The 20,593-nt window shown below is 49.4% G+C and overlaps 2 protein-coding genes and 1 long non-coding RNA gene across 18 annotated transcripts; 2 read left to right on the top strand and 1 right to left on the bottom strand.

Moving 5' to 3' along the window:
• Positions 1-3,640: 3,640 nt before the first annotated feature.
• GPD1 (glycerol-3-phosphate dehydrogenase 1) lies at positions 3,641-9,224 on the top strand. The gene is given in 8 exon segments (NM_001035354.1): positions 3,641-3,717; positions 4,224-4,401; positions 5,210-5,350; positions 5,920-6,058; positions 6,299-6,411; positions 7,088-7,321; positions 7,543-7,649; positions 8,588-9,224. Coding segments are annotated over 8 exon segments (1,050 nt in total). The 5' UTR covers positions 3,641-3,676; the 3' UTR covers positions 8,685-9,224.
• LOC104972400 (uncharacterized) lies at positions 5,918-7,117 on the bottom strand. Its single transcript, XR_009494489.1, has 2 exons — positions 7,067-7,117; positions 5,918-6,544 (listed from the first exon to the last, which is right to left on the bottom strand). It is a non-coding gene; the product is annotated as an uncharacterized lncRNA (long non-coding RNA).
• Positions 9,225-9,482: 258 nt separating the features above from the next.
• On the top strand, positions 9,483-15,639 carry COX14 (cytochrome c oxidase assembly factor COX14). Of its 16 annotated transcripts, XM_059886776.1 has the most exons (6): positions 11,334-11,398; positions 11,878-12,001; positions 13,924-14,031; positions 14,971-15,018; positions 15,090-15,127; positions 15,218-15,639. In XM_059886776.1, the coding sequence occupies exon 6, from the start codon at positions 15,239-15,241 to the stop codon at positions 15,410-15,412; it is 174 nt and encodes a 57-aa protein (XP_059742759.1). In that variant the 5' UTR covers positions 11,334-11,398; positions 11,878-12,001; positions 13,924-14,031; positions 14,971-15,018; positions 15,090-15,127; positions 15,218-15,238; the 3' UTR covers positions 15,413-15,639. The 16 variants fall into 16 exon arrangements, with proteins under 16 accessions (XP_010803296.1, XP_059742759.1, XP_059742755.1 ...); XM_059886772.1 differs by lacking the exon at positions 13,924-14,031 and having other exon boundaries at positions 11,907-12,001; positions 15,231-15,639; XM_059886774.1 differs by lacking the exon at positions 14,971-15,018 and having other exon boundaries at positions 15,231-15,639.
• Positions 15,640-20,593: the final 4,954 nt, after the last annotated feature.

Raw genomic sequence — 20,593 nt, 5'->3', positions numbered from 1 at the left:
CTGAGATGGTTTTGCATCTTTCCAGGAGAGCCTCAAATTCTTCCAGGTTGTATCACCCCCCGAGTTAGCATATCCCAGGCTCGCAGACTCAACACAGCAGGGTGGGAGACAGCTGGGCACAGAGGGGGAATTCCGTTCGGCATGGGCTGTAAACCTGCAGAACTGACAAAGCCCCTGCTTCCCCACCCCCTCCTCAGGCTCCTGCGAGCACATCCCCCAGCCCTGTGTCCCTGCCTGTTCCACGCTGGGTACAGCAGGACTCGCTCCTCATCTTCTTCCACTTATTAATCCCCGCCTCCCTGAAAGGTTCTCCCCACAGTGACACTGGACAACCTCTGTCCCTGAGGCTGGAACCATGAGAAGGAAGCTCAGCACTCCTACAGTGTCCCTGTTGAAGATAACTGTTTTTATTAACTGAATTATTATGTTTTTTTCATGGACCAAAATTTTTTTTGTACTGCCCCCTTATCGATGTCACCCAGTTTTAATAAAAGAATCTTCTGAAGAGTGGGTCCCCCTCCGTACTGATGGAGAGCTCTTCCCTGAGTGTTCCCAGTGCCATTAGCCATGCTCATGGTGTTTGTTCATTTGACAAGTGTTTATTGAGCACCTGCTGTGCGCCATCTGTGGTTCCAGGCACTGGGGATGTGGTGGAAAATAAGGTTTCTACCCTATGGGTCTCAAAGTTTTACCTTAGAGCTTGTTCTGTCAGCCCCAGTGGTCCAAGCAGGGCAGATGCTGGCTGAGATTAGCAGGCTTCATCACTGCATCTGAGTCCTGCCCTCAGTTCCTGTTAAGGAACATTCTGACAAGACAGTGGCACTGCCATCCTCTTCCTTGCCCTTCTGCGCTCCCCAGGGCACCCGCTGGCTCAAATGCACTATCCTTGGGCACCTGTGATCCCTTACACTCGATGACCCTGAGCCTCTCGAGTGCTCAGGGCTCCCATCTGCACACGGGCCAGGGCTGTATCAGGGCTGGAGATGTTTGTCTTCTCTGTGCCTGTCACTCTAAGGGTCCACTTTCTCAACCCTGAGTAAGATTTTGGTTCTTAAGACTGGCATGGACGTGCTCTCCAATCATCCTTGTACTGTAGATGGCCAACCCCTCACTGGTAGAACTAACACTCTCCTCAGGATTGGTTCCCAGTAGCAGAAGCGGGAAATTCTGCCTCTGTCGCCGTCATAATAGGCTTGCTTCCCACCGGATGGCTCTTTCCTTTCTTCCTCTGTGCCATTATCTAGCTTGGTTCTAACCAAGAAGGGAATTTAGGATTCAGGACGAAGGCAATCACATTTCAGAACTGTAACTAAAAAGTTAACCTTTGCCTCCGTGGATGTGAATACTCAAGTATTGCCTATGTGCAGTCAAACCCAGCAAGGATACAACCACTGTTCGCAGTCTGGAATGTGGGGGTTTATCAGACTTGAGTAGGAAAAGCAGAGAGAAGTGTGTGTGGGTGATAACTTGAAGTGGAAAAAATTGATGTCAAGGACATTGAAATGGCATCTGTTTTCACCCAGGCTAATTACATGTGTAATGAATGGCTGATGAACCATTATTAATTTCAAGCAAATACAGTTTGCTCTTGGGAAAAGAACTCTTGTGTAACAGATAAGTTCCTGTGACAAGCCAATTCTGAATCTCTGCACACTTCATTCCTATATAAATGAACAAATTCTTTGTCTCCATACTACTAAAAATGATGGTAGGGACAAAATGAGAGATGGAAGCAGTTAGGCAAAAACAGGAGGTTATTTTATGCATAAACATCCATTCTTTGGGGTTCTCATCCTATGTGCCAGGGACAGAAGCATTCTTTCTCTTCATCACCCGTAATCGGAGCTCCCAGCTGGCAGCCTGGCACTGGTGCCTTTTTCTCGATGCCAGTGCAATAACAGTAATCTGCAGGAAGCTGGCTCTGTAGTAGGCTTAATTTTCTTCCTAAGAGAAACAATCAGCTACTGATTTCATTTATGTCCCTGTAAGGGAACTCCCTGGCCATGGGAGCAGAGTATGGTGGGCTTTTCCAGGCAGTCCCTAGAACTTAGAAAACCATTTCTCCCCAGTCTTGCTCTCAGGGCCACTGACCCTGATTCAGTGGTTGCACACAGACTCCCCTCTGGCCCAGTGCTTATCACAGTTTGCGGCCAGCAACAGCCCAGGGGGACGGAAACACCCACTCAGCAGTCGGCCAAGCCAGGAGGTCGGCACGTGAGCACACAGTGGTGTCTGCCTTCCAGGCCAAGGTGCACAGACAGCTGGAGCGTTGGGGGCCTTTGCCCCGCTCTCCACATCAGCCTAGAAACCGAAGCTCCCGCTTAAACGTTGCTGTGGGCAACAAAGCGCCTCGAGCTACTCAGTGTGCCCCTTGCATTCTCCCTCCTCCCAAAAGCACACACCCCACTCAGTTACAGCATCTGAGACCACAAGGCTCTACAGAGGTCACAGCTGCCCCAGGTCCTGCCTCCCTCCCCTTTCTGGCTTCTGCAAAATAGCCACTAATCTGAAGGAGCCCCTGGCATGGTAGTAGCTGGGAAACCCAAGAGAGAAGTGAAGGAAGCTCAGTGCCTCTCAAGGACAGTGAACACTTGGGCTGCCTTCCTTCTCCTGTCCTCCTCAAGCCCAGAGTCTGCAAAAGACTTGTGGACCACTTTGCGTCCAACTTTAACCCTTCCTGCCCTCCTTTCTCTCCAGTACTCTTGCCTGGAAAATCCATGGACAGAGGAGTCAGGTGGGCTGCAGTCCATGGGGTCGCTGGGAGTCGGACACGACTGATCGACTTCACTTTCACTTTTCTCTTTCATGCAATGGAGAAGGAAATGGCAACCCACTCCAGTGTTCTTGCCTGGAGAAATCCCAGGGACGGGGGAGCCTGATGGGCTGCCGTCTATGGGGTCGCACAGAGTCGGACACGACTGAAGCGACTTAGCAGCAGCAGCAGCCCTCCTTTCTGGAAGGCATTCAGGTGAGGAGAGGCCCACTGATGGGTTCTGTTTCTCAGGCTAGCGGGGTCGTCTTATCCTTCGGCTGCCCCAAAGCAGGCCCTCCCCTCGCCTTCTGTGTGGCCTCGCCTTGCATAAAGGGGCTCACACCCCCCACCTTACTCACGCCAGCGCTGCAGTGGAGCTGGAGTGGGACCAGTGACACATGGCCCATCGCTGCCAGAGGATAAACCTGCAGAGCAGTTTTGGGGGTCCTGGGAGATCACATGGGACAATTCTACCTTGGAAAACCAAGCATGCCTGTGTCTGCTGCTAGGACTGAATACAGCTTATTCCAGGGCTAGGGGACAGAAGCGAGTGCAGGAGACTGGTCACTTGTTCCTTATCTGGGCTTGCTCTTGGCAGACCTCAAGATGAGCCCATTGTGGGGAGGGAGGGGGGTGAGGACCTGGGCTGGAGCCAAGGGAAGAAGCCTGCCAGCACCGTCAGCTGGCAAACCGAAGAGGAAAAGCGGGCCTGGTCTGTGCCCCATTCCTGTTCCCCACCTGTCTCTCTCCTTTCCCCCCCTTTCCCTGGCCCTGCCAGACTCTGTCTCCCTGGGTGCCCGCCTTCCCTCCCCTGGAGGGCGGGGCTTGGCTGCACCCACGTGTGTTGGAGTTATATACTCCCAGCCAGCAGGGGAGCTGGGGAGAGTGGCACCCAGCTGGCGGCTCAGGCAGAGAAGCAGCACCATGACCGGCAAGAAAGTCTGCATTGTAGGCTCTGGCAACTGGTAAGCAGCTCTGTCAAGGAGTGTGTTGGAGGGCAGGGGGGCTCCCTCAAGTCTTCGGAAGTCAGGGAGGGAGGCTTGGTGAGCAGGAAGTGCTCCAGCTCCCGCTGCTGTCTCTTGCCTACCCCACCAGGACAGAGGGCACCCCGACCCCTCCTGGCCCTTGCCTCTCGGCAGTGGCACCTGTACCTTCCCCCACAGGAAGGGAGCCTCCAGAGGACTCCCTGCCTGAAAAGCTGCATGGGTGGCAGGGGTAGGGTTGGGGGGGGGGGCAGTGTTGGGAGATCAGAGAGCTGGCCCCCTTCTCAAGCAGCAGTGTCAGGGAGACTGAGTCTCCTTTCTATTGCCTGCTTATTAGAGACACGGTGTCATAGGGGAAGGGGTGACAAGGGAGGTGGCAAGTAAATAATCCAGTGGATACTGTGATATCCTGAGGTGGAGCACTGTCCCCTCCCCTGCCACTGTTCCTGCCTCACTCCTCCAATTTCTGTGCTCCCCGCTCCCGCCAGGGGCTCAGCCATCGCCAAGATTGTGGGTGGCAATGCAGCCCAGCTGGCACACTTTGACCCACGGGTGACCATGTGGGTGTTTGAGGAAGACATCGGGGGCAGAAAGCTGACAGAGATCATCAACACACAGCACGAGAATGTCAAATACCTGCCAGGGCACAAGCTGCCCCCCAATGTGGTGAGCCCCAACACCCCGTAGAAAGGGAGAGGGAAGCGGAGGGGGTGCTTCCTGCCAGGCGAGGGCCGTTTCATGTGCCACTGGACTTGAGAAGCATCTCAGGAGGGCTCCTCCAGGCACAGGGTACCCTCGTGCACAGCTCCCAGAGCACTCTGGGACTGAGGACAACCCGAGTGCATACCCCTGCATCTCCACTTTGCCCGGTGGGCTCCCAGGAGGAAAGGGAGGGGGAAAAGATGAGGAAGTTGGTCTCCATGACAACCAAAGGCAGGTTCTTTGGTTCCCAGACTTGGGGTTCGGGTAGTGCCTGCCTCGGGCTCTAATCCTGTTACTCATTCACTGGGTGATTAGCAGACATGGAGACTGCTCCTTGGACTTAAGGTCTTTGGTCAAATCCATGTGGCTTACTCCCCACCTAGAAAGGGCGAGCAGGGAAGAGAGCAGGAAGACTGGGGCTCTCCATTCCTAGCTGGGGGCCCTAAGGAGCAGGGTGATGAAATCTTACTTGTCCTCTTCCTCCTGCCAAGCCCAGATCTCACTGTCCCACAGCCAAGGGTTAGGAGAGGGCTGGGAGGAGGTTTCCAGGAGTTCTCAAGAGTCCAGGACAGCTGAAGTGTAGAAGAAATAATGGTGAGAGGGAGAGAATAGAGTGTCTTGCTCCTCCAGGTTCAGCCCTTCCAGATTCAACCCCCAAACTACCCGTCCTTCTTCCCCACCAGCCTCACTCTGGCTCCTAGATCTCCCGAATGGGGCTCCACAGGGGCTAGAAGCAGTCTGGCAGGCCCATGAGTACTGGTCACCCCCACAGGTGGCTGTCCCTGATGTGGTCCAGGCTGCAGCGGATGCCGACATCCTGATCTTTGTGGTGCCCCATCAGTTCATCGGCAAGATCTGTGATCAGCTCAAGGGCCACCTGAAGGCCGACACCATTGGCGTGTCTCTTATTAAGGTGCCAGAGACACCTTCCTGTGGAAGGGGGTACAGCCACCTGCTGTGGGGCTCAGGGTTGGTGAAGTGAGACAGAAAACTGCACAAGTAGGCCAGGGATTTTCTGAAGAGAGGAGAAGAGTTCGCTTTGGGGAGGCTGGGGAAGCAGATGCCGGGGGCCACTGGGAAGAGGAAGTTGGTTGGGGAGTAGATAAAGTGTCAATCTGGAGGTAGGTGCCTTAGGGAATTTAGATGTACGAGGGATGCCTAGGGGATATGAGAAGCAGGCTGGTTTGAGGAGCTGAGAAGGGATGGAAGCTGGTTTGGAGTACTCGGGGGTGGGGTGTTCAGGGGTGTGGAGGGGTACATTACCTCGGAGAAGTAGGTTGCAGGAGGATTTGGGGATGCTTTCATTTTCACATGAAAATGCTACCTGCTCTCCTCACAGCAAGCTCTGGCTGCGCTGGACTAGGGGAGGACCTTTGGGGAGGGACACTGACGCACAGTGAATTTGGAAGGGGCAGGATTTCTGGGTGGGAAGCCCTCAGTTGGGGTAAAAGGCACCTGTCCTGAGCTCCATCCTGTGCCCAGGGGGTAGACGAAGGCCCCAAGGGGCTGAAGCTCATCTCTGAAGTGATTGGGGAGCGCCTTGGCATCCCCATGAGCGTGCTGATGGGGGCCAACATTGCCAACGAGGTGGCTGATGAGAAGTTCTGTGAGACAACCATTGGTGAGACCCCCACCCACCTACATACATAGTGCAACTCTAGTTATATCCCCTCCCCAGGCTTTATTTCCCACCCACCTAGCCATCTTCTCCCCAGAAGGCAGGCGAAGGAAGAAGACCCCAGCATTAGAGATGAGGGGGGTTGGACGCCCCTGTGGAAAGAGTTGTAGGTCCTGCTTCAGGCAGGTGCGGGAAGAAGAGTCAAGAGCCCTTTCTTAAAGCCCTACCCCCTCCTCAATTTAGGTAGCAAGAACCAGGCTCATGGACAGCTTCTGAAAGAGTTGATGCAGACACCCAATTTCCGCATCACGGTGGTGCAGGAGGTGGACACAGTAGAGATCTGTGGGGCCTTAAAGGTGAGAGGGGCACAGAGGCAGCTATGGGGTGGGGAGAAGGTCCTGAAAGAAGGCCTAGCTTAGCTGTACAACGTTGCTGGGACTCCAGGTGCTCACTCCCCATCCTCACTGAGTACAGGACACATGGGAAGCACTGCAGAAGCAAAGCCAGGATCACTCAGGCCTGCAATCGCTTAACTTCAGACACTGGGCTCCCTTCTTCCTTTCCTCTGTAGCCCCTTGTGGGACACCCTATCCCTGGCTCAAAGGGCTGGTCTGGTGGGGAAGAGGAGATGCCCTGGTAGAGCACCCAGGGTAACGGGAGATGAGATGTCCAGGACACCCAGACAGACTGATGACCAGAACTCTGGCTCCCAGACAGAGCTATGGATGACTATCAGGGACATAAAACAGCCATGGATGGGTGGGCCAGGTAGACTGGTTTTCAGGGAAAGTCCTCAAGGATGGAGTATAGGGCAGGGCTGGGGAGCCAGGAAGCACAAGTCCAGGCTAAAAGAAGGGAGTGGCAAGGGGGGAAACCAAGAGTGGAAGGAGTTGAGGAGCCCACCCACCTTCCTTCATTATGAAGGAAGGGGGCATGTCATGGCTGATGGAAGAAGCAGGAGGCAAGTGCTGAGGGTCCCAAGTGGGGCCTGCGGGAGGGATCCTTTCTCACCCATGACTCCACTCTTCAAAGAATATAGTGGCCGTTGGGGCTGGCTTCTGTGATGGCCTGGGCTTTGGCGACAACACCAAGGCAGCTGTGATCCGACTGGGACTCATGGAGATGATCGCCTTCGCCAAGCTCTTCTGCAGTGGCTCCGTGTCCTCTGCCACCTTCTTGGAGAGCTGCGGTGTTGCTGACCTCATCACTACCTGCTACGGAGGGCGGAACCGGAAGGTGGCCGAGGCCTTCGCCCGCACAGGAAAGGTGGGCCCTAGGGAGAATGGAGCAGGGAGGGTGGGCCCTGTAGGTGTTAAGGCAGAGGAACCTGGCTTGTGGCATCTCTTGAGCACAAACATTAAGATTGTTGTGAACATTCCCATTTCTTTCCTCTTAAGACCCACCTCCTGCCAGAGCCCCAGTCTCTCCATCTCACGCTGACAACTCCCTTCTCCCATTTCCATCTGCCCGTCCTATTTTTTTCACAGTCCATTGAGCAGCTGGAGAAAGAGATGCTGAATGGACAGAAGCTGCAGGGGCCCCAGACAGCCCGGGAACTGCACAGTATCCTCCAGCACAAAGGCATGGTGGACAAGTAAGTGTCGGGCCCAGCCTCACTCTTGAGGGAACCATGGCCAGAAGTGCTCTCCCCGTTCATCATCTTCCTGAACCCTCCTCACTGCCCAATGTGAAGTAGGCAGAGAGGGAAAGGTTTTCTTATGTTTGCAGACAGAGCCAAGAGCCTGGAGAGGGTCTAGTGGGCCCACTGTCCCCAGCTAGTGCATTGTCTTTGAATTCTTTCCAGTCTAGTGCTCTTTATACCACATTGCTAGGACCTTTTACATGGCCTTCTGCTGTCCTCTGCTATGTGAGTGGACAGGAATAAGCTTCTGTGACTGTCCTGCCTCTCTGTCCATCACCCTCAGTCTAAGCCACTTCTTTGAGGCCATCCCTTCTGTCTCCAAATACTGTCCTGGGTGGTGAGGTGTGCAGAAAAGGACAGTCTTCTTTTCAGGGAGCACAGAGACAGTGGGGGTGATGAACTGATCAGAGCAGAGCTCTGTTGATTTGAGAAAGAATCATAGAGCAAGAGAATTCGAAACAAGCTCAAAAGATCAGCTCATGACTGGTCAGGTAAAGCCTCCTGGTAAAAGGAGCAGCCTGGGAAGAAGGAAACTGGCATTTACTGAGCACCTTCACATAACTCATAATCACTTCTTCACTACTTTGTTATACTGACTCCCTTTTACAGCTGATGATAGTGAGGATCAGAGAGGTTAAGTGGCTTGCCAAGTTGGAACAGAAAGTTGATGCCAGGAAATCATGCAGGCAAGTTCAATATGATAGGGAGACGGGCAATAAGAACCTGACCCTAAAACCCAGGGCTAGGAAATTCAAATTCTCAGCAGTTGGAAATTGAGAGCCAGGGTCTGCTTGAGCTTGAAGGCGGGAAAGCAGGGAGTACAGGGTTAGGGGCTGGAGGATTGGGGGCTTGTCTGGAGGCCAAGCTGGCTCTGTCCTTCCCCATTCTAGGTTCCCTCTGTTCACAGCTGTGTACAAGGTATGCTACGAGAACCAGCCAGTGGGGGAATTCATCCACTGCCTGCAGAATCATCCAGAACATGTGTGAGCAGGCCTGAGGCCCAGGCCAGGCAGCCTCTTTATCAATGGAGACAGGCAGAAGCTTGGAGTGCCTGGCCACCAGGAGCTCCGGGACTCCCCACGGAGCAGCGTCTTTTCAGCTTTTCACTGAGTGACAGGAGGCTGAGGGCCCGGGTTCCTGCCTGGAGATCCTGAAGCAGCCCACAACCTCTCGGCCATCACATCTCACCAGAAATGGAGTTGCCTAGTCCCTCTCCAAATGGGGAGCTTTCTCCCTGTCCTGTGAGAGGGGCAGAATCAGCCCCAGAGTGGCCTGCTTTGGGCCTGTCGGGGGAGGAGGGGAGGGAAAGGGAGGCAAGGCAAGGGCTGCTTCGTGCTGCCTCACATAGACCAGAATTCTTGTCCCCATGCCTCAGCTACAAGAGGGATGAGGCAAGGGCTGCAGGGAGGAGTCTGGGCTTTTGAGCTGACATGGCGCCAGGGACCCCTTTGCTCTGACCTCTGCCAGGCCCCACAGGGCATCAATGGATCTCTCAGTGTTTGTTCACAAAATACAAAGATCTCAAACAACCGCCTTCTAGCTTCTCCTAGCAACATCTGCGTCCTCAGAAAGCTCTGGTCATCTCCCCTTTCCCCCTCCCCCAGGCTGCCCTGGCACCAGGGTTGCTGCCACGCTGGCATCTCTGGCCATGGGGCTTGTCATTCTCCCTCGGGACTTCCCGGTCCCTAGTTCTTTGCCAGCTTCTCCCTACCATGCGTGACCTTTCCAAGCCTCTCTCACCCTCCCCGCCAGTACCCTCTTTGGGGAGCAGGAACTTAATCTGCTGACAGAGCTACACCTTTTCATAGCAAACTCAGATCACCCTGCTCCCTTTGACCTTTGTAACTGCCCTGCCTCCCTTCTTGGGAGCTCTAGTGGGGGGAGGTGTCAGCTGAGTCCCTCCTGCTGCTGTCTCCCCAAGACATCTTGGATCCTTACCTCCTCCTAAACCCTATACCCAATTCTCAGCTACCCCTAGAACAGCCAGAGCAGCTAATCAGCACCTGTACTTGGAGGCCAAAGGGCCAAAGAGTGGGTAAGGGAGGACGAGCAGGTCCCCATCTTGGTGGTCCTGACACTCCAAGGTCAGCTCTCCTTTGTCACCGGAAGGCCTTCTCATGCAGTATTGACTTCCCTAGCACCTCAGGAGCTGGGAAATTCATGGAGGAGGAAAAACAGTCAAACCACACTACCCCCTGGGGTGAGAGGAGGAAGGAGAGGTCTGTGCTTGGCAGTGGCCTTGCTCCAGGCTGGAATGAGGCAGCAGGGGAATGTCACAGGTCAGCAGTTTGAGCCCCTGGCTATAAATAGAGCCCAAGGGCTCCTGTCACGTCCAGCAGAGGGTCTCAGCTTCCTGTGTGGCAGTGCCTGGCACACTGGCTCTGGCCAGCATTAAGTTAATCTTCCCTTACTCCTGGACAAACCAGGCAGGTGCTTGAGAAGAGGAGTCACCCTCACCAGTGAAGGGCAGAGCTTCCTGGGTCAGGCAGTGAGGCTGGGCCCAGGTCTGGTGCTGACTGGATCCAGAAACTGCCTCTCTAGGAGGTCAAAGTCAGGGCAAAATGACAGCTCCTTCCCTAGGCTGCAGCTGCGACCCTCTTGGAGAGTCAGAAACCTTTGCTTATTTTTGTTCACCATTAACTGAATCTGAGGCTTCTGAATCAGGCCTATTTGCCTATCCAAAAACCGATTTGGTTTTTCCAGAAACAAGTTGGGGAAGGACACTTAACTGCACGTGGCGGTGCATGTGCAGTGTGCATCACTACATGCGTATGTTTGCAATCATGCCACGGGAAAAAGGAAAAAAGAAATCTTTCCTCGATTGTCCTAGCCACTCCCGGCCCCTTGCTGGGGTGCCCACGCAGTCCCGCTTTCCCCAAGTGGCATCCCCCCCAATCCTTTCCAGGCGCTTTGGGGCTATATCACGCCGCCTGCAAGCGGGGAGGTCACATATGGGACAGAAACATTACGGAAATGCGACCCTTGCGCCCACTCCGTGCCCATGGCTACACCGGCCGCAGTCCTGGGCGGCCCAGGCCTCGCGGTGCGGGTCGGATTCCTACCTGAGCTGGGCTTAAGGGCCGGCGGCGGGGAAGAGGGCAGCTCCAATCTGTAGGGGGCGCACAGTCCCCTTCAGAGGGCTGACTCCGAGAGAACCTACCTAGCTACCGGAGACGTCACTGTGCCACAGGCTGAGGATTGGCTGGTTTCCTCAGAGTTGGAGAGAAAGATCGCCTTTTCTCTCGTGACTGATTATCCTAAAAGTTCTGGTTACAGAACTTGGGTCGCCAAAGACCTTTTCTCAGTGAAGAATGACTACAACCCCCAGAAATCAACAGGCCTCTCCGAGAGGAAGACTCGTCTGAGGATGCGTACTAAAGGCGCCTGACCCGGAAGTCGGAAGTTCAAAGGCGGCAACCAATCAGAGCTGCCACCGGCGCGGGCTCCCGCCTTCATGGGCGGGTTTATGCTGCGTCCGACGCGCAGGGCTCTACCCTCGTCGGGAGCCAAATTCTAGAGGGTAAGCGGGGCGAGGGGGCGGGAGAAAGGGTGGTGTTCGGCACCAATAGCGCCTCAGCATTCAGTGTTGTTCCTGGGCCACTATTCTTACTCGTTCTGGTCCCGGGTGCCGCTTCCGTCTACGCTCTGAGGTCGCGCAGGCTGGAGGCCTCGGTCGGACGGCAGGGAGCAGCAGCATCCAGGTACGCCCTGAATCAGGCCGGAGCCCGGGCCTCCGGTGTGCTGAGGCGCTCCCGCTGGGGCCGGCCTTTGCTTACCGCATCCTCGCATGCCCAGTCTTCGGTGTCCTTGAGGTTTACCGCGTATCGTGCGCTGCTTCCAGCCCAGCATCCTCCTCGCGGCCGTAGGTTTCTGTCAGGCCTTGACTCCACCGCGCGTTTTGTCCTTCACGCTCTGACTCTAGTAACTCTGACCCTTTCTCATCTTGTAGTCCGCTGTGCCCTGAAATGCAGCTTTCCCGGGCACCCGTTCCTGTTTATCGATTAACTGGCTCCACTCCTTTGCTGCTTTCAATTCCTGGGATATCTCTCCCTCCCTCTTCACTGACGTAAATCCTCGCAATCCTTCTAACGACTGCTGCCCGCCCGTCTCCACCTTTCTGCTAACTTTTCTTGAGCCCTCGCTTTGTCACTGAAGTCTCAAAATGCCTCTTTTTTTCTAGTCACTGCTGTCTTCTACTTTGTCTAACAGAATTTGGGATGCACAGCTTATCCGCATCAAACCATAAACTCCTTTGGGACAGAAGCCACCTTCTCTGCAGCCTTCATACATAGCCCGAGTGAAAGGTAGATAAGTGAGTAGTAAATCTAAGCTAAGGTGCATGGACCCATTTGAGGAAATGAGTTTTCCAGAGGAGAGAGATCTGAGCTTTGAGGTTCTCCCGTGTTCAGGGGGCAGAAAAAGAAAAAAGAGCCACAATTTGAAAACGTTTTTATAGATTACACCCTTGTGTCATTTTTCATTATGGTTCTTGTTTTCTTTTTGTTGTTATTCTGAAACCAGTCTAACCCCATAACAGACCCTTGAGCTTTATTGAGAAACCCGATGCCCCATAGATGAGAAGGTTCTCCTGCTAACCTCAAAAATTTTCATTTTCAAGGTTAATCCTTCTACTTGGACTTCTAATTTCCTCTTTTTCTGGGCCATCCTAGATCTTATTCCATCCCACCAACCTCACTCAGTTTAGCCACCAGTTTCTTCTTTTCTTCTCTGGGAGTTGGTGATGGACAGGGAAGGCTGGCATGCAGCAGTCTGTGGGGTCGCAAAGAGTAGGATCCGACTGAGTGACTGAATTGAACTTCTTCTCTGAAAACATTCAAATCTCCTTATCAGTAAGCAAAACAAAACTAGAATTTACTTGACCTTGTGTTATTCTTATCATTGCCATTCCCTTAACCAGCAAATCACAACATCGGTTCTTATCTTTGGGGTGAAAGGGGGTTATGATCCTTCTAATCATCTGTTTCTATCCTAGAAAAATGCATAGACATGTTGGGGTTCATGGGCCTTTTTCCTTCTGGCCCAGTATACCCGAAAGATAAAGCATACCTCTGTTAGTGGCAGTAACTTGATAGAGCAGTGATTTTCAACCATTGTCATGGTTAAATGAAAGAGCATTCCACGTGTTTCTGGAATTTCCTACCTGTTTTCCTTCCCTAATTGTTTTCTTTCTTCAAACTGGTGTTCCCTTGACTTCACTCTCTTTGGTTTTATCCTCTAATTTGGTATCACTTGTTATTTCCATATGTATCTGTAGCCTAGCCTCTTTCCCAGGATTTGTTCCATATTTGTATATCCACGTGTCTGGCAGACATCATCATGTGAATTTTGCGTTAAGCATCTTAACTTGAACGTGTCCAATTCATGATCTTGGCTGACGCTTCCTGCCTCCACCACCATCCCCATACACACATATAGACACACCTGTTTCTTCTCTTTTCTGTTAACAGTATCCCACTCCATAAAGTTTCCTCAGTTGTTAACTTGCAGATACATCAACCTTGCCCTAGCCCATCCAATTAATAAGCCTTGTTCTACTTCCAGAATAATTTCTTCATCTGTGTTCTCCTTTACTACTGCCCTGCTTTAGCTCAGGGTCTGAAGAGTTTTTGTTAATTTGAAAATAGAAATCTCAAGTTGGATTAGACAGGAGAAGAGATTCTAGAAAATTTTCATCAGTAGATCTTCTATCACTCTTCTAGGCAAGATCTACCATCCTATTTCCAGCCTTCTTCCTCCAGCTCTGAGAAGAGGTGGTTAGTGTCTGGCCAGGATAATGGGGGATAGGATGAGAAAGAATAAGTTTGGAGTTTGAAGGCTGCCAACTGGGAGCTTATTACCTTAGTGTCCTGCTGTGTGTGTGTGTGTGTGTGTGTGTGTGTGTGTGTGTATGTGTGTATCTGTCTATCTCACAGCTTAGAGGCCTTTCAAACTTCAAATAACCTGTGTGTGTGTGTGTTTCTGTCTCACAGCTTAGAGGCCTTTCAAACTTCAAATAACCTGTGTGTGTGTGTGTGTGTGTGTGTGTGTGTTTCTGTCTCACAGCTTAGAGGCCTTTCAAACTTCAAATAACCTGTGTGTGTGTGTTTCTGTCTCACAGCTTAGAGGCCTTTCAAACTTCAAATAACCTGAAAACATCCCTTTCTTATCTTGCCCCTGTGCCATTTGGTTTTCTTCCTCTGACATTATTTAATGTTACTTTCAATAGCCACTTGGAATTATGATTCAAGGAAGCTGTGCCTCAGCTCAGCATTGGGATCCACCCTCAAGGACTGGCTCAAAGGCAGTATTCAACTCATGGGACTTACTTTGGAAAGTAATTAGACATCTTACCCTACTCGAGATCCCCTCAACCAGCTAATTCTGAACTTCTCTTCTTTCAAATTCTTTACTTTTAAGAAACCTATTCTCACTAACTGCAGTCAGAGTTTTAATTCTCTCAGCAGAGTCCCAGATTGAGGAACATTTTGTTCAAGATGAGAGATTCTTTCTCTTGTTCCCTAGCTCAGACTATCCAGGGAACACAAATTAGAAGTAATTTATCTGAAGCACATGTGAGTTAACATTTGCTGGGGCCTCAGTAAGTTTGTTTTTAGCCCTTGGGATAGGTTCTTGGTTTTATGTTTGAAACTTAGAATTAATGCTGTAGAAGGTTATGTCTAATTGAAACAATATAAACATACTATTGGCACTATTTCAAGGATACTATGGCTTTAACAGATGCTTGAAGACCAACCTGGGAATCTGAGCCATAAATAAGATGATTTTATGGGAAAACAAATTGGATATTGCCCAGAAGGCTCCTATGACAGAATAATATACTGCTAATATTTAATCTCTGGCTATTTCCATTAATTCCTTTCTGGCCAGAAAAACTGATGTGTGCCTAAAGTAATACACCAATTAAGAACATTTCTAGGTGGTCCATACCAGTCGCTTCATTCCATAAACGTGGAGGGTCAAGTGTTAGCTGTGATGTCATTCATATACACCTGGTTTGAGCTATGTTTCTGTACCTTGTATGCAGACTTTGTTTGCCCTTTTGAATCTTAAGAGTTCCCAACAATATCTTCCAGTATGTGCTGTGCTTAATTGCTCAGTCGTGTCCTACTCTTTTTGACCCCATGGACTGTAACCCGTCAGGCTCCTCTGTCCATGGGGATTCTCCAGGCAAGGATATTGGAGTGGATTGTCATGCCCTCCTCCATGGGATCTTCCCAACCCAAGGATTGAACCCAGGTCTCCCACATTGCAGGCAGATTCTTTACCAGCTGAGCCACCAGGGAAGCCCAAGAATACTGGAGTGAGTAGCCTATCCCTTCCCCAGGGGATCTTCCCAACCCAGGAATTGAACTGGGGTCTCCTGCATTGCAGGTGGATTCTTTACCAGCTGAGCTACCAAACTTTGACATGTGAGTGGCAGCTATTCAGAATACAGTGCAGCCAGATAAGCAGGGGAGGGGGCTGGGCAGATGAGGCCTTATCCTTGGGTCTAAATCCAGTCTGTCTTTATAGGGGACAACATGCCAACTGCCAAGCAACTAGCTGACATTGGCTACAAGACCTTCTCCACCTCCATGATGCTCCTCACTGTGTACGGGGGTTACCTCTGCAGTGTCCGAGCCTACCACTATTTCCAGCGGCGCAGCTCCCGGCGCCAGGCTGCAGAAGAACAGAAGACCTCAGGAGCCCTATAGAACTGGGGGGCTTTTTTCCTTGAGCAGAGAGGCCTGAGGCATGCTGTGGAAAGACTGCACCTGCAATCGTTTCTGAGTCAAGAGGACCAGGGCCTTACTGGCTTTCAAACTCTGCTCTGTGGAAAATGCCCATGTTTTCTGTGGTGCAGCCAGTTTGGAGAGGCTATCAAATCAAAACAGGAATGGGAGGGTGAGGCACACCTATAGACATTAAATACTTTGCCATATCTGTGTCTTGGTGCTTTTGTTTACTTGAATAGGGTGTGGACCACAGAGGTGGGACCTTGACTACCCATTTTCTAGTCACGGATTAGAGTTCCATATCTTGGGCTCTGCCTATTAACTAGTTCTAGGAATAGTAATCTCAACTCTCATGATCTCAATGAAAAGACTGCCCCAGCACCTGTATAAATCCCCTGAGAAGACTCTGTAAAGACCAAAGCTCTTTTTCGGTCAGGGGCCATTTCTGGACCAGTTATTATGTCCAAGTAATGGGGTTCTGTGGTCAGCATGGCCACACGTGTCAAGGGAGGCAGAGGCTCTTGTTTAGTAGCTGTATCAAAATTGCATGAAGTAGAAGAGGGATAGTTCTTAAAAAATGTGAAGGACTTCTGGGCAGCCTATAGTAATGCAGTCTATCTCCTTAGGGACAGTGGGTATAAGCATCAGGTTCGATTTCTCTTGCAAAGAGGATATGAAAGAACAGCATTTGAGGTAAAACCCAACTATGAAGAGAGACTTACCATTTCATTTTGAGCTTTGAGACTTGCTTGTTCATGTCATTCTCGGTAATTGCCCAAATAACCCCCATTATTTGACACCTGTCCTCTCTTTGCTCTCGTGTACACACTGCTCTGACTTTTGTCTCTCTGTTCCTAAACCTATCACCTGAAAGCCCTGTTCCAGGATTTAGAAACTCAGCTTTCCTTTATCCTCAACCCTTTTCCTCTCATCCTTTCTGGACATGCTAATGAAGGACTTCACTGCCTTCTCACTTGCCTATAGTAGGATCATGGTTCTCTCAGCTCCCCAATGCCACTTCCAATAAAAGTAGTCCTTTCTGAGGAGCTTTCTTACATTCTCATTTTCACTGTTTTAAGACTTGAAGACTTTAACTCTGTGGATTCCTTCTCTTTTCTTCCCATCTGTTCCTTTTTGGCCGAATCGGCTTCCCTGTCCAGCCTGTACCCAGAGCCAATCCTCTTAATAGCGCCCCTGCCTCCAGCCTTACCCTTAGCCCCAGACCTTGTTCCCTTAGTTATCTAATTCACCCTCTTCCTCCTCCTCAGTAGATACGCGTGCTTCAGTGGTAGTTCCTAATTTAAAAGACTGGTTTGAAGTTGAATGAGAGATTTCATATTAAGTTTAATACTCTGGTACATGACAAGAAGTGTCACCTATTCAAACCTGCTGCTGCCCTCCACACCTGCATCTTCCAGGCTTACCTTTTGAGCTTCAGATAACAACCAGCTGCTTGCTATATCCACTTGAATCTCTTACATAACATGTCTACAACTAAGCATTTCTTCGTATCGCCAGGACCTACTCGTGTTTTTTTCCCCCTTATTTTCAACTATCATCTAAGTCAGGAATATAGGGGTTTTATTACATTATTCCCTGTATCCTACTGCCAACCAAGTAATTGTCTTACTAATTTTTACCATTTAAACATCCATTTGGTCAGTTCTACCCTTGTCATTTCTTGCTTACACTTTTGCAGATTTTTAGTTCATAGTTCCAATCTTTACCTCATCAGATTTGCTGCATTGTTATCTGATAATTAGATCTATATTGGCAACAAAGGGAGATCATGGCATTCTCCTGCTTCAGATCTCTTTGAAGCTCAACCATAGACATCAGGTTAAGAATCGCTGACTCGGGTACTTCCCTGGTGGTCCAGTGGCTAAGACGCCACGCTCCCAATGCAGAGGGCCCAGGTTCCATCCCTGGTCAGGGAACTAGATCCCTTATGCTACAACGAAAGATCCCACATACTGCAACAGAGATTGAAGATCTTGCATGCCACAACTGAGACCCATCACAGCCAAGTGAGTTAAAGAAGCCCTCACCTATATGGTCAAGTCCAAACTCCTTAGTATGGTGCATCCTCAGGTCCTTCAGATTTGACCCACCTTTACGTTCCTACCTCACCCTTTAGGTTCTCGTAACATCAAACCCCTTGTGTGGTTGCACGTTGTTTCTTGTCTCCATGCTTGTTCATGCTTTCTCTTTAAATGGAACCTCCTTTCCATCTTACAGTATCCTTTTTCCAAAAAGGTTTCTCTGACCCTTTACCCTCCCATGCTGGGCCAAATATCTATAGAATACACCACCTTTTCTCTTAAAAAAAAATCTTTAAAAGCACAGAGAGCTAAGACAATTTTGAAAAGAAAGAAGATGGGTTGGGGCTACCAGATACCAAGACACTATAGAAAGCTAATAGTAATTAAGTGTTGTGGTATTAGTACAGGAGCAGACAAACAGACCAATGGCATAGAAAAATAAACTCAGACACAGATCTATCTATCTATCTATCTATCTATATATATATACACACACACACACATATATATATATGAGAAATTGAATATGAGAAGATATATCACAAACCCATGAGGAAACCCATAGTCTCTGTTGTTATGGATACATAAGTGGTTGTAAAGTATAAAAAATGGATTGTAAGGACAACAGTAGTCATTATATTGGGGGTGAGGTAATGTGGAACAGGGTAGAGGCTGAAGGAGGCCTTAGATGGAAACTGTTTCCTCTGTTCACAAAACTTTGAACACCAGATACGTTTTTCCCACACCAATCAATGTTCCAACTCACCAGACACTGTCCTTAGTTCAATTCTGCCACTAAGTTACCTGGAGTTAACACAGACACCACAGGTTAAGGGCCTCAATCCCAGAAGACTACCCCCAACTTGAGATATCATTCACAAGTAGTGGGTCTCCAGATTACCCACTTTTGCCTGACAGCTATAGATCCATTCCCATGACTCCTGCTCAGGCTTGACAGTTTGCTGCTGCTGCTGCTGCAAAGTCGCTTCAGTCGTGTCCGACTTTGTGCGACCCCATAGACGGCAGCCCACCAGGCTCCCCCGTCCCTGGGATTCTCCAGGCAAGAACACTGGAGTGGGTTGCCATTTCCTTCTCCAATGTGTGACAGTAAAAAGTGAAAGTGAAGTCGCTCAGTCGTGCCTGACTCTTGGCGACCCCATGGACTGCAGCCCACCAGGCTCCTCCATCCATGGGATTTTCCAGGCAAGAGTACTGGAGTGGGGTGCCATTGCCTTCTCCGGACAGTTTGCTATGATGGCTTATATAACTGAACTCGGAGAAACTATTATTACCAGTTTATTATAAAAGATACCAGTCAGGAACAGCTAAATGGGAGAGATGCCTAGGGCACAACACGCTATCAGCACCTCAGTATGTTAAATCCAGGAGCTCTCTGAACCCCACTGTTAAAAGAGTTTTAATGGAGGTTCCATTATATAGGCATGATTGAATCATTAGTCATCTGATGATTAACTCAGTCTCTAGCAGCTCTCCCCTCCCAGGAGATCAAAAGAGTAGGGCTGAAAGTTCGAGCCTTCTAATCTGTCTTGTCTGTTTCCTCTGGCAACCAGCTTCCATCCTGAAATGATTTAGGGGCTCACCACGAGTACTCACTAGCAAATAAAGACACATCACTCTGCAGATTCCCAAAGGTCTTAGAGGCTCTGTGCCAAGAACCTGGGACTAAGACCAAATATATATTATATCACATCACAGGGCTATTAATTTTTTATTTTACAAATAAGATTTGAAGTAAGACAAAATGTTAGCAGTATTGATTCTGGGGATTGGAAATATGAGAGCATGTAACATTACGCTTTTCTCTTTTTATTCCAGTTTCTCAAAGAGTTGAGGGGAGAAAAATACTTTTGATAGCTTCCTATTATTTACTGCAGAGGTTCTCAGCAGAAGTGGCACTCCCCCCCTCAAACACACACACACAACAAAGGTGAAAGTGTTTGATTGTTGCAATGACTGGGAAAAGGTGAAAGTGTTTGATTGTCGCAATGACTGGGAAAAGGTGAAAGTGTTTGATTGTCACAATGACTGGGAAAAGGTGAAAGTGATTGTCGCAATGACTGGGAAAAGGTGAAAGTGTTTGTCGAAATGACTGGGAAAAGGTGAAAGTGATTGTTGCAATGACTGGGAAAAGGTGAAAGTGTTTGATTGTTGCAATGACTGGGAAAAGGTGAAAGTGTTTGATTGTTGCAATGACTGGGAAAAGGTGAAAGTGTTTGATTGTCACAATGACTGGGAAGCATCTCTGGCATTTGGTAGGTGGAGGCCAAGGTTGCTAGACTTCTTACAGTGCCTGGGATAGTCTTGCACAACAAACTGTCCCAAGTCCTACACAGCTATCAAATGTCCTCATAAATATTTAAGTGAAAAAACAATTTATAATTAGCTGAGAATATAACCTCCCACAAAGTATTTTTGGTACAGTTTTTGGTATACTCTGAATTCTCTAGGTATGCAACTACTGTAGAAATGAAGGAGAGACTGTACAGTATTTGCTTTATTTAGAACTTTTGTTCACCATTTAAAAAAACCATTTCACTGATGGCAGAGTCTGTTCCTGGCATTTGGCTCTCTGACAAAACACAATAGTATCAGTCTCCATTTGTAGCCCTTATATTCACGGTGCATGTACAAAAGTGCAAGCATCGGAGTGCTAGTATAACTATGCCCAGTATTTATGTATGGAAATAATTTTATTACAAATTCTTTTCAAAAAGTATCCTTTATATTACCATAGGATATTGTGCTGATTTTTAAAAATTCCATGTGCTAAGTTAAATGTTAATTGCATTTAAGGCTAGTAAAATGAGTGTTACAAATATTTGTTTTACAAAGTAGATGGTTTAGAAATAATCCATTCATATTTGGTTGACATTTGCTATGGTACTGGGTGATGGTTGAATTTGTTTCAACTTGGCTAGGCTGGGGTGCCTAGTTGTTTTGTGAAACATCAATCTGGATGTTGTCATGAAGGTATTTTTTAGATGTAATTAAACTCCAACTTGGAGTAAAGCACATTGTCCTCCATAATCTGGATGGGCCTCACCCAATCAGCTGAGGCCCTAAGATCAAGGACAGAGTTCCTAAAGAAGGAATTCTG

Source organism: Bos taurus, chromosome 5, assembly GCF_002263795.3.
Source record: "Bos taurus isolate L1 Dominette 01449 registration number 42190680 breed Hereford chromosome 5, ARS-UCD2.0, whole genome shotgun sequence".
NCBI lineage: Eukaryota > Metazoa > Chordata > Mammalia > Artiodactyla > Bovidae > Bos > Bos taurus.
This window is presented reverse-complemented; position numbering and strand designations above follow the sequence as displayed.